The sequence below is a fragment of the Dreissena polymorpha genome, chromosome 9 (assembly GCF_020536995.1).
Source record: "Dreissena polymorpha isolate Duluth1 chromosome 9, UMN_Dpol_1.0, whole genome shotgun sequence".
NCBI classification, from domain to species: domain Eukaryota; kingdom Metazoa; phylum Mollusca; class Bivalvia; order Myida; family Dreissenidae; genus Dreissena; species Dreissena polymorpha.
The window spans coordinates 744,203-758,074 of record NC_068363.1 but is presented as its reverse complement, the minus strand read 5'-3'; the positions used below and the strand labels follow the sequence as shown (position 1 = coordinate 758,074).

Genomic DNA, 13,872 nt, shown 5'->3' with positions numbered 1-13,872 from the left:
AATGGCAAATTAGCTTGAAAATTTGAAAATTATACAATAAACGTCAAGGTATGGAGAACTTTTCAAAGTATTAAACACTTACTTCTTAGAAATGACATACTTTTTTGTTAAGGTTGTTAGAAAGCAGACACAGCTAGAGACACATTTAAGAGAATCAAGCATTTTTACTAGAGAGTATTTCTGTAGTGATTTGGATGGGTATTTAATAATATTTACTACAAATATTTTCATGAAGTCTGATGAAGCCAGGTAAAGATTTGATTGAAAACTACTGGGCGGGTCTATAAATATCACAAGATTTTGTAAACAGAAATGGATTTTTTTAGTTATTAAACTATGCAGATTTTGAAACATTTTCTTGCAGTGTGGTGAAAGTGTTAACACGGAGAGGTCTCCCTACCTCCTGGGAGAGATACAGGTCTGGGAAGGATTCCTCTGCATGGTGGGTGAACAGAACGTTGGTGCCCGCGTTCCAGCGGTAGTGGGTCTTGGTGAAGTTCTTCTCATTGGCCACTAGGAAACCCTCTGTGGAAACAGACAATTTAATGGCATGGACCTCCTTCTGAGGAAAACCAAGCTTAATGCCTTTGCATAACGTGTACTCCCAGATTAGCCTGTGAAGTCCCCACACGCTAATCAGGGAAAACACTTTTCACATAAACTTGATGATCATTTTGAAGAGACTTCCTCAAAATGAAAAAATCCATAAAAGCGGAAAGTGTCGTCCCTGATTAGCCTCTCCGGACTGCACAGGCTAATCTGGGATGACACTTAACGCAAATGCATTATGCCCAGGTTTCACAGAACATGGCTGGATTATGATAGTTAAACTTTTTTTACAAGTACAATAAAATATGTTCGACTGTATTTTAAAGTATGCTACCATAAATAATTTTAAAAATATCTTGAACATGCAATGTTTATAACCGTCATACATCTGCATCTTTAATACAAATATTTACATACTATCTGACTAATTCTGACAATAAAGTACCACGTCATAGCTGTATAGCCATTATATCATTTGCAGACACTGAAAGTGTCCTGATCATTTACCTGGCATTTTCTTTGGGTTGGAGTAGATCTGCTCTGTGATCTGAGCGGACTGGAATCCCGCCCCAGCCTGAAGCTCCAGAACCTGATACAGACAGACAACAAGCACCGTAACACTAACTTGTTCTGAGAAAACTGGGCTTTATGCATGTGCGTTGTCATCCCAGATTAGCCTGTGCAGTCTACACAGGCAAATCAGGGAAAACACTTTCTACTTTTATTAAATTTTTCATTTGACTAATCACAATTGGAAGTTCTAATTCTCTAATCAAGATGAAGCCAATATTATTGGGTATCCTTAAACCAATAAAAGTTGGTTTCCTAAAGCAAAATTGCCCCTGCATCTCACAGGCAGTATACACACTTTGAAGCAGTGATCATGAAACAGCAGATTGTGTCCTCCCATTGTGTACACACCAGTCTTACTGACCTGTGTACTAACGCGAAAGGAATTGTGGGTAGCACTTCTTTTACGAGTGAAAAGTGAAAGCGAAAGTATGTCAGGTAATCGTGCTTCTTAGTATAGAGGTGACAATAAACGTAGTGACGTCACCATCTATGCATAGAACTGTGTTCTCCCACTACGTACCTTGTGATGCGGCTGAATGTCGACCAGCAGAGGCGGAATCATGTTCACGATCTCTTGACGGAACAGGAACACCTGAATTAGACATATTCTGTTCACCATCACTGATGTTTATTATGGGTTTATTTATTTTAAATAACCAACTGTTGTAATCTTTTTTTTTAATTCTGCATCAATTCAGTGAAATTTAAATTTATAATACAGGGCTATAGATAACTTTTGGGGTATATTGGGTAATCAACCCCTGTTAATGACAACAATAGGGTTTTTGAAAATTCAATAGTTTTAGCAAAAATTGTCACCCCCTACTTTTGAGCTTAATTGGGTTTTTCATCCCTGGTTTTTAACTTTGGGTAAATTATGGAATGGCATATATAATAGAATAAAAAATCCACTAAGATTACTATATAATCAGGGAATAATCTACATGTGCGTCCACTGTCTATGACGCACAAATATCGAAATAGACGCATCGTTTTGAAATATGTGCGTCCACTCGGACGCATTGTTGAACTGTATCCGTTAACGCATACGCGAATCACGTAAAGTACGAACCATCTTGTGTACGAGTCAAAAGTGTAGCAATGAACGCCGAGTTTAACCGAATGAGGCTTGAAGACTCCAACAAGTCTTTTGATTGGCTCTAGTCGAGTCGCTGCTGTATAATACGAACCAATTAGAATTGACCTTTTAAATAGAATGTGTTATGATATTTTCCAGAGTCCCCGGATGAAAACATGCTTCAACTGTGTGTAACTTTGTAATAAATAATACAGAAAAAATGCCTCCGAAATATGGTGTTGAAGCTAAATCCAAAACAAACAACTCTTAATTTTAATAACGGTAGGTCAACGGCTCGCAATTCGGACGTAAACAATAATACTATCAAGCTCGCAATTCGGATGTTAACAATAATATTTTCATCGATTTGAATCAAGTTGAAATGTTTAAACAGGTTACATTCATGTAACAGATAATATTAAAGCCTACGTGAAGGAAAACAAGATAGTGATAACTCTGAATTTGTTTTTTTGGTTTCAACAAGTTTTTGAGATTATTAAAAGTTTAATGCATGTATAGTTATTGAGCTAGTGTGATTTAGACATATTTTCTTCACTACTTGGTATCTTTCAAAATTTGGGACCCATTCTTTTTATAGGTGGACTCGTTAATTTTGGCCTGGGACTCATTGGTCTAAAATCTGCATGTTCAGGGACCCATAGATAGTAAATTCTAGATTATTCCCTGATATAATTAATGCAAATGGAATTCAAAAAGGTACCTGTACATAACAACAAACAATTACTGAATTTCTGATCAAAGTTCATTCATTTTTGTGTTGAATTAGACCGAGTTCCTGAAAATCGCTGCACAATTGATGAAGTTATGGCGATGCACCCCGTTTTCGGGTCATTTTGAGTTGAATACCTTGTGAAACTGAAAGTAGAAATCGGACAGGTCTACGAATAATTACAACTAGAGCTTTGTCACAGACGTGACGTATACCCCCACGTGCTGCATTGACACAGACTATTTTGCATGCTTTCTTCACAAAACAAGAGAATCTTATTTATGGCGATTGTTAAGAATTATTATGCCATTATTATTTATGGCCATTTTGACCTTTGATCAATGACTGTGAACAAAATTAATTTACAGAGTCATTTCAAAATCTCACAATGAATAACATAGTTATGAACCGGACAAGCTCAGTTATGGCCATTTTTCACTTTTGAACTCCAAGTGTGACCTTGACCTTGGAGATATCGACATAATTCTTTCGCATTACACATTGTCCAATGATTGTGAACAAATGTACCACGTAATTTTAAAATCTCACAATGAATGACATAGTTATGGCCCAGACAAGATCATTTATGGCCATTTTTGACCTTTGAACTTACAGTGTGACCGTGGCCTTGGAGATATCAACGTAAATCTTTCGCGTGACACACCGTCCAATGGTGGTGAACAAATGTGCCAAATGATTTTAAAAATCTCATAATGAATGACATAGAAATGGCCCGGACTAGCTCATTTATGGCCAAATTTGACCTTTGAACTCAAAGTGTGACCTTGACGTTGGGGATATCAACGTAATTTTTTCGCGGGACACACCTGCCAATGATGGTGAACAAATATGCCAAATGATTTTAAAATCTCACAATGAACAACATAGTAATGGCCCAGACAAGCTGATTTATGGTCATTTTTTACCTTTGAACTTAAAGTTTGACCTTGACCTTGGAGATATCAACGTTATTCTTACGCGCAACACACCATCCAATGAGGTGAACAAATGTGCCAAATGATTTTAAAATCTCACAATGACCAACATAGTTATTGCCCAGACAAGCTCATTTATGGCTATTTTTGATCATTGAACTCAAAGTGTGACCTTGACCTTGGAGATATCGACGTAATTCTTTCGCGCGACAAACCGTCCAATGATGGTGAACAAATTTGCCAAATGATTTTTAAATCTCACAATAAATGATAAAGTTATGGCCCTGACAAGCATTTGACCTTTGAACTCCAAGTGTGACCTTGACCTTGGAGATATCGACGTACTTCTTTCACACAACACGCCGTCCCATGATGGTGAACAAATGTATCAAGTTATTTTAAAATCTAACGATAAATGAAACACTTATGGTCTGGACAAACTTTCAGTTTAAAACATACTTAGTGAACCCTTGACCTAGTTTTTGACCTGGCATGACCCATATTCAAACTTGACTTATACATCATCTAGATACAACTTGTGACCAACTTTGGTGAAGATCGGATGAAATTTTTGCACAGACCGACAAAGTGACTCTTATATAGCCCCCATTAATGGTAATGGGGGTATAATAATATCCAAAAGATTGATAACCGCTGGAAAGAATGCATTCTTTTTTTCATCGGACGGCATATAAACGATCCGGTTAATTTTTATACGGAAAATAACTAGTCTAAAAATTACGTCCGGCGTTCGTGAGAATTGCGTTTCGTGACGCAAGGTTTTAACGGGAATTACGTTATTCAATTTGTAATTGGGTTTTTGTACGCTTTATTTTGAATTTAATTACGTTTTTGGTTATTTTAATTGCGTAATAAAGCAAATACGTTATCTATAGCCCTGATAATACATCATGCAACACCATATGCAGAAAAAACAACATGTAACTAGCTTTATATTATTGATGCATCTTTTTAAATTGTTATCAAAAAGAGAAGATGGTATTTACACCAAACTGCATGGAAAGGACCCTAAAATATTGATATAGCAAGTCCAGGCAATGCTGATAATTTAGATAAAAGCTGTCATATGCTAATTTCACTCTACTATAATAATTATGATTCAGCACATATAAATCTGATCATGTACGCAACAGGCAAACCAATGAGGTCCTCTTGAAATTTCCATATTAAATACAGCTTAAGTTATGTCACTATTTCACACTTCAAATTGTTTACTGTTGCAAATGTTTTGTATTTCCAGTAAACAGTGGCTTCTTTTTTATATTGAAGGTTTAAAAGACCTTAGAGGTTTACCTCTATTGAGGGTTAGGAAAAGATTTAAGGGCTTAGCATACAACTTATGTATCTGCCTGTCGTTCCCATCTCAGATACGCGACACTTAGCCCTTTGCATGCTGGAAATTATGTCGTCTGCTAAAATGTCGTCTGCTGAATTTCTAAAATTAGCATTTTCTTAGATTTTTTTTAAAACAATACTATCAAAATAGAAAACAGTTTGGATCCTGATGAGAAGCCACATTCTGTTACGTCTCATCTGGACCAAAATGTTTGCAAAGGTCTTCAAAATTCGGTTCCAGCACTGAAATAGTTAATTGTTGAAATGCATCACATAAGCCACAGATTTAACAGCCTCACGTTTTTCTCCTCGCCGATGATGAAGTTCCTGAGAGGCTTCAGATTCTCATTGGATGAGAGCACCTTGGCGGAGATGTTGGTCTTCCACGCCTGCTGCTTCGGGTACCTGCAATTCAGAGTTAAGGGGGATCTAGGACAACTTCATTTCTAAACTAGGTAACCCAGCTGTGTTTTTTAAAGCTTAGTGATTCAGTGCAATTAATCATTAAATAAATATTGGTTACTGTGCATCAATAATAAAGGAAATAATATTCATTTATTTTGGTCAATAATATTCAAATCAGACCGATAATGGGACATTATGCATCAAGATGTTATTTTCTGTTAAGAAAGTATTACATATACATGGTTCTGGGCTAATAACTCTTTGGTGGGCAACCAAATTACTAAAGATGGTTACCAGTGCGGCTAACTTATTGCTTAAAGTTAATTGTCCATTCCCTGCTAACTAGAAACAGTTGTGGAGCTTTGTCATGTGAGTGATCCTATCTTATTACTTTCTGCTCTTAGTAATCTTTGTTCAGGGGAATCAGGACTTGCGAATGTGTTGATAAATTTAAAAGCTTTAGAAACAAATTGACGCCAATATACCCCCTCCCTGCATGGATATAATATACTGTGAAACCATTTTTATTCGTCAGGCATTAATTTTCGTCTATTTCGTCAGTGGACAAATCGACAAATTTAAGATCTTGACAAATAATTATGTCAAATGTTTAAACACAATTTAGACTGAATTACTGAAGGCATGAGCAATAAAAATTTAAAATAATCCATGCATGCATACTTTGTCTGTTTCGTTATCAAGATAACTCCAGTTTTGACAAAAAGGTGTATACATTATACAGTGTACTTAACTGACACATGACATTTCACTAGAAGGCAAATGCAGTAAAGCTGTATCGAATGAGTTGACTTCTTTTAGTAAGAATAGTAATGATTAGTGCTAATAGCTAACAACTTTATTACCGATTGTGTTTATTGTGTTTTTTAGTGGTATTGCAGATAATACAGCCATCACAAAATGGATCCCGATCAAAGACAATTAGCAAATTTAAAAGATGATGATGAGTGAATTGTGATCAACACCTGACTTGAATACATTCTGCACATATTGATTTGTGTTTGGTTGTTTGCGCTAAAGTTAGCTTGTAAATGGCATACAATAATAAGGCTCCATTACTATGACCTGCTAACAAAAGACTACCTAGTAAATTGGCATGTGACAAACAGGCCTGACATCCGGCAAAAGACTCACAAGTGTCCTCCTATTTTGCCCACCACAATTTGTTATCCCCACGCTTTTTGAAAAAAAGGTGGGGATATTGTGGTGATCTCCGCCGTCCGTCCGTCCGTCTGTCCGTCCGTCCGTCTGTCCGTCCGTCCTGGCCACTATCTCCTCCTACACTAAAAGCACTAGAACCTTGAAATTTACACACATGGTAGCTATGAGCATATGTGCGACGGTGCACTATTTGGAATTTTGATCTGACCCCTGGGTCAAAAGTTATAGGGGTTGGGGTGGGGCCGCGTCAGAAATTATCACTCATTTTTTTAGGTTATTTTACATTTACTTCTTTATTTCTACACCGATTCACTTCAAATTGATACTGGACCTCACCTATGACAATACGGTCAATCTCAACCATGCATGGCCCCATTCCCAACCCTGGGGCGCCCCGCCCACATAGGCCACACCCACCAAAAATTTCCATTTACTATAATTTTTTCATTTCTACACGGATTCACTTCAAATTGATACTGAACTTTTGTTATGACATTAGGGTCAATCTCAACTATGCATGGCCCCAATCCCAACCCTGGGGCGCCCGCCCACATAGGCCACACCCACCAAAAAAATCCATTTACTATAAAAAAAAATTAGGTTATTTTACATTAACTTCTTCATTTCTACACTGATTCACTTCAAATTGATACTGAACCTCTCTTATGACAAAACGGTCAAACTCAACTATGCATGGCCCCGTTGCCAACCCTGGGGCGCCACGCCCACATAGACCACACCCGCCCAAAATTGCCTTTTACTATAATTTCTTCATTAATACACTGATTCACTTCAAATTGATACTGAACCTCTCTTATGACAATACGGTCAATCTCAACTATGCATGGCCCCATTACCAACCCTGGGGCACCCCGCCCACATAGGCCACACCCTCCCAAAATTGCCTTTTACTATAACTTCTTTATTTTTACACCCATTCACTTCTAATTGATACTGAACTTCTCTTATGACAATACAGTCAATCTCAACTATGCATGGCCCCATGATCAACCCTGGGGCGACCTTGGGTCAAACATGCGGCGTGGGGATACGCGTCGGCCTCTGCCGCGCCATTTCTAGTATTACAAATAAAATTGGATAATGACTGACAAAATGCAAAAAAAAAAAATCAAAATCAGAAATCATCAAATATAAGTGCAGATGAAATTCATTTTTTTGAAAAATGACGAAATTTCATGCTGATGAAAATAAAGGGTTTCACTGTAATACAACCATGTATGCCGATAATTGGAAAAGCCCATCCTCTTCGTACAAATATGCAGGATCTATTGGGAAAAAAGGGTTTAATGCACATGTGTAACATTTTGTCCCAGCTTAACCAGTGAAGTCTGCTCAACTGGATTTTCATTTATAAGAGACTTACTTTGAACGAAAAATTCCATAAAAGTGGAGTGTCCACTGTGCCTGTGGTAATCTGGGAAGACACTTAAATGAACATGCATTAAGCCCATTTTTCCATGAACTAGCCTCATTTCTAATTGTTACTGCAGAGTACACACCAGGGCAAGGCAGATATCTGGAAGGTGTTGCCATCGTCCAGTTCTACGTCCTTCAGCTTAGGGAGAACCTCCTTCTTCAAGAACTCTGTCAGTACATCACTCTCACTAACATAGAAACAGTACACTGTAACTCCAATATAATGCTCTCCGTTATAACGCTGAATCCAATATAACGCGGGAGTTGAAGACGAAAAACCAAAGGAAAGTTGATTGGACATATTTAAGCAGACGACATTGTACTAACGAAAACAAACCACAAATGGAAATGATGTCGTAAAATCATTGTATACAGTGATTTTTTTTGCTCAAATTTACAGCCGAATTTCGGCTGCTTCCCAATCGCAAAAATACACGTTTTTTCCCAAAATTCTGACCAAAATTTCCCAAAAAAAGCCCAACTTCCAAAAAAAAAAAAAAAAAAAAATATTTTTTTTTTTTTTTTTTTTAGAAAGAAGTCTCATATAACTTAATTATGATTTCTTAAATCTAGGTCTCAACTTTATTTTTTAAACATCTTACAAAATATATAACTTGAATTTAGTTATTTTTGTCCATAAATCATTCCCAAACTTGCCACTTTGATTGATTAAAAAAAAACAATTTGACCAGACTCCTTTTCTAGAAAACTCCCTGAACATGCACTTAAAAACAATATCACTTCTGTTACTTATATTCCTATTTATAATGCTTCATTTTTCCCAATTTTATGGTTTATCGCGCTATTTTTCCCAATTTCACGGTTTATCGCGCTAATTTTCCCAATTCAAAAGGCACAGGCTGTAACAAATTAAAGCAAAAAAAATCACTGGTATACATAGAGAATCAGATGACGTCACTACATTGTCGGGTGTACTGGTATTGTAAAATGCATATTCTTTACTTCTTTACAAGGGAGAATATACTTGTTATCTTGGCAAAGAAAAATAACAATGTTAAGGGTTGCTTCCCATGTGAACAGTACGGTGTAGTATCACATGGAACTATCGAAATATCTCGCCCTTTGTCGTTTAACACAAACAAAATTTAATCGAAAAAGTTTTGTGGTAACTCCACAGAAATAACGGATTTAAAGGCATTTTTTCTAAGTAATTATTAAATTATAACGACCACTTGTCCCATCAGACTAGCAATTTTTTTTATTTACTTGTCCGGACTAACAATTTGGTTGTCCCGGACAGTCGGACTACCGTTAATGTCGAGCCCTGGTACATCACTCTCACTGACATAGAAACAACAACTGTTAATAAACCATCTTGTTTTGTTGAATAAGAAATTCTGGATGTAAATCATGTTGATAATAGATTGTTCTCATTGACAAACTAATTGGTAACATTAGTGTTGGTATTCATGATGCTTGATTTCTGTATTGCTTTACAAATAAGCAGTTTTACATTATAACAATATATTTTGTCATTGTCATTGTGTACCAATTCATTCACATTCTGTTATGTTATGCATCATGATATTGCTATTTCACAATTTAATAAAATATAACTTTCTAAGACAGTTAATCTTAGTCTACTTTTATTCAATAAAATTAATAACACTGACCATAAACACAACTCATGTACACTTATTTTTGTGCTTCAAAATTGACCCCAGCATTTTTCAATTTGACTCCTCAAAATTTCAGTCAAGGGGTCATTGACTCCTGGTTTTTAAAATCTATTGAAATCCCTGAGAATGTAAGTTTTTGTAAATAATAGTTTACACTGTGCGAAAGATTCAGTAGAAACTGCTTAAAGGTAAGTTTTTAATAAATCAAGGGCCTTGACTCATAAATGTTTAACAATCCAACTGAGCTAAGAGATAATAAACTAAAAAAAAATGTGGAGATGATTTAATGAAAACTGACACAAAAGCAGTAAAGGTAGTTGCAAAAGCAAAATGCATGTATGATACATGTATTAAAATAAACTGGAATTAAAATGCGGTGTGGCCTTAACTCAACTCTGAAAACTTCAGAGCTCCGACATGGCCAGTCTTTAAATATGAAATAAAAAAGAACAATAAAAACTTACGACAGAGCTCCGCCCTTTCCGTCATGCACATCATTGCATCTGCGATGTCTTGCACTGAGTCTGAACGACAACGGCAATTCACTGAGCAGAGATTCAACAAAATGCTTCCATTCATCTTCTGATACAAGATTGATGCCCTGCAAAGTTGGTTACCACAAACGTTTACAAGACAGAACATGACTTAGCAGGCCTTTGTTGGCTAAAACAAACATATGGAACTTGTCCATCAAAGACCAAGTTCGCTTTGTAAGAAATCATTTTACTAGTGTTAAAACATTGAGCTTTAAGACTTGAGACAATCTGAAAGGTGGATTAATCTTTTCTGGTCAATTAGACAAGGATGATTCATAAGCTTAATCTATGCCTAAATATTAATTAAATTGAAATAAAAAAAATGAACCATTAGAAGCATTCTTCTTTCTTATTATTTTCATCTGATCCATTTGGTTTGTTGGGTCCAAATTTTCACATTTTTTTTCTTAAATGTTGTTATAGAAAGAAGTTTCTTATGGTTATTTTCCATAAATTTTATTTAAATTACATCTAACAATGTATATAAACTAAATAAAACTATAATTTATATAATGTTCTTCTATTTGAATTATTATAAAGAGTTATTATTAAATTATTTTCCCCAGATCACTTGACTTTTCACACAATCAGGCTTTTTCCGCTCCATTTTGGGAAAACGCCACACTGGAATTTTGGGAATTTCGCGTCGTGAAAACCCCCATTTTGGGAAAAAAATTAATCGCAAAATTGGCTCAATTGGGAAAAATTATCGCATGTAAATTATTTAAAACAGTGTTTCTTATATTTCAAAGAAGCCGTTAACTGGTAAATAACGACTATTTTGATAACTTATTATTAAAATTTTACAAAATATTATGAACATGTGTGATTAGTGCAGGTTTTTTAATCTGAATTTGGGGAAAAGGCTTGGCCTTTTTGAGGTGAAAAAAATCGCGGGAAGCGCCGGATTTTGAGGATAAAAAGTTAAGTCTTAAATAATCATTAACATATTTTACAGTTCTTAAAACAAATTCAAGACAACAGATAATTTAATCATGCAATACTTTCTATTTTCTACACCAGATCAGGTCAACTTATATATTTAAAGGGTAAAAAAAAAAAAAAATAAAAAAAAAAAAAATTTTTTTTTTTTTTTTTTTTTTGAATTGGGAATTTTTTTTTCAATTGGGAAAAAAACAACCAGATTTGCATTGGGAATGGGGCCGAATTTCGGACCCGTGGCATAGGGCGGAAAAAGCCTGACAATAAAAATCCCAATAAAAGATTTTTTACCAAAATGGCCAGGAAAAGGCAAGTTTATCTTATAGTTGCAGCACAATACAGGCTGTATCCTTTTAGAATTAACATTCACGTATTTTTTTTTCAAAAAAAAGAAATTTATGCTTTTAAATAAAATAATCTGAAAGTTATGCCCAAAGTTTGTTTTCAACATTCTTTGTTTCTCCTTATTGAATGCTGGGGACATTTTCCTGAAGCTTTATTATTATATTAATAGAGTTACCTATGTTTACAAATGTCTTTAGACTTACTTTGTAGTATTTGATGAACTGTGAAAGGTGTGTTTCTATGTTTGATGGGTTCACATCAACAAACATGTTGTTTGGTGGAATTGGCTGGAAACAACAATTTTATTCATGAAATATAAGTTACTCAATAAATCCAGTAAAACAACAGTAGTTGGTAGAAAAGTTAAAAAATCTTTCATATTATATATTTAATATAATGGTATTACTTCATTTATTTTATTTATTCTTTATCAATATGATTATATTATAGCCTTCAGGGGTTTTTTTTAGAGAAAGGGGAAGACGCTGGACGCTGGGTGAAAGGGGAAAAAAGAGTGCGAAAGAGACATTTTAGGGGAAAAAATAAAAACTGTTCATTTCAATGTCTATCACTCATCAAAAGTGGCTTGTCTCTGTCCTTTTTGTTCATAAACACATTTAACACGTATTAAAGTCAAAGTCCTTAATTAAGTTGCAGGTGTAGATCTAATTGTGGGAAATGTTTTCAACTATATTCCTGTACTGGGGCCGGGGGACGATGTCAATTTTGTGATTTCAATTTCATGATGAATGGGTTGACGATCTTGATCTGCTACCGTATTGGAAGGGAAAGGAGCGGCAGCTGCCGATTGACTACTTTCACTTTCACAATGTTCGATGTTGATTACCTCAGAATCCTGCTGGGTTATAACGGTTTTCGATGATTCTTTCCTTAAAAATGCCTCGATGCGTTCAGTATCTTCCGAGTCCGAATGTTTTATTTTGTTTGTGTAAGAACGCCAATTGTGAGACATTTTTTTCTGTTTTCATGTTTATATCTTGGCTTGCAGAAAGCCCGGATGAAAATTCGACTGGTTTCCGGTAATTTATTGATGAAACACCCTTCTCCCGCAAGACCGGTATCCAGTAAAATAGTCACATGATTATTACGATTAGTTGCCCAGTTTACATGACGTAATTTAAGAGCTATATTTAGAATAACTGGGATTCCCAGATTTTTTGTGTTTGTCTGGAGAGAGAGAGAAAGATCGTTGTACATGGTGCAAATTGGATAATTGTCGAATGCTCAAAGGAAAAATAAACATTTCTTTGAGAGAAAATATTATATTTTGGTGAAAAATGATATTTTTAGTGGGGAAATTGTATTTTGAGGGGAAAAATTCTGGTAGGGGAAGACGCCGAATATCGGCGTCACTTTCTTAGTAAAAAAAACCCCTGGCCTTTTATTGCTTTAAAATAAATTGCAACATGAGAACATTGATACTGCCATGAATAAGTATCAACATTGGCATGGTGTACAAAAAATTCACAGATTTTTTCTTGATAGTAATTTTGTAGTTGAGATTTTAAAACTTAATAAGCTGACATTTCAACGAATTTACTAATAAAATATGTTCAAAAATCATTTAAAAGGAATAACCAATGATTGAAAAGGCTCTACTTTTCAGCCAGTCATTACTGACTTACCTCCCTTTTTATAATACCTAATCTTAGTGGAGTGTAACCACATCATCGTTTAAGACACTATTCAATAAATAGTTGTTTACTTGCAGAATGTACAACGAAATTTAATTCAGCAATATTCCACATAGGTTGTATGCATGTATGTAGCTTGTTTACGTTAGATAATTGTTTTTTTTCAAATGGCCAATGATTTCTTTGTTTCAAGGTTTGGCGATCTTTGCTTCGGCGGGTGCATCGGCGACAATTGTTTTGCCGCCCCAAAACTACCTTTAAATGGATACATAAATATGCCCGGCTTAACATTATTTGCAAAAAAATAAATGTTACTTTATTCCTTACCTTTCGTTTAGGTTTTTGTGGCATTGTTGCTTGAAATATTTGGTAAAAATATAACCACGCTCTCCGGTACTCTAGTTGGCTTACTTCCGCTTCAAAAACGCAACCGAACAGTGTAAACTTTTAGGGCGTTTGTCGTTAGTCGTTCCTCGATGTTCAAACAGTCAAGCAGGACATGGGTTTTTACA

At 35.4% G+C, this 13,872-nt stretch overlaps 1 protein-coding gene across 1 annotated transcript in view; it reads right to left on the bottom strand.

Moving 5' to 3' along the window:
- Window positions 1–13,829, bottom strand: part of LOC127843701 (RNA cytosine C(5)-methyltransferase NSUN2-like) — a 43,178-nt gene extending 29,349 nt beyond the window's left edge. Inside the window, exons 1-8 of the mRNA XM_052373423.1 lie at window positions 13,688–13,829; window positions 11,909–11,992; window positions 10,347–10,483; window positions 8,326–8,430; window positions 5,521–5,626; window positions 1,643–1,714; window positions 1,057–1,138; window positions 401–525 (exon numbers count right to left, since the gene is read on the bottom strand). Coding sequence (XP_052229383.1) covers window positions 401–525; window positions 1,057–1,138; window positions 1,643–1,714; window positions 5,521–5,626; window positions 8,326–8,430; window positions 10,347–10,483; window positions 11,909–11,992; window positions 13,688–13,711 — 735 coding nt within the window. The 5' untranslated portion in view covers window positions 13,712–13,829. The remainder of the gene's footprint in view (window positions 1–400; window positions 526–1,056; window positions 1,139–1,642; window positions 1,715–5,520; window positions 5,627–8,325; window positions 8,431–10,346; window positions 10,484–11,908; window positions 11,993–13,687) is intronic.
- Window positions 13,830–13,872: the final 43 nt, after the last annotated feature.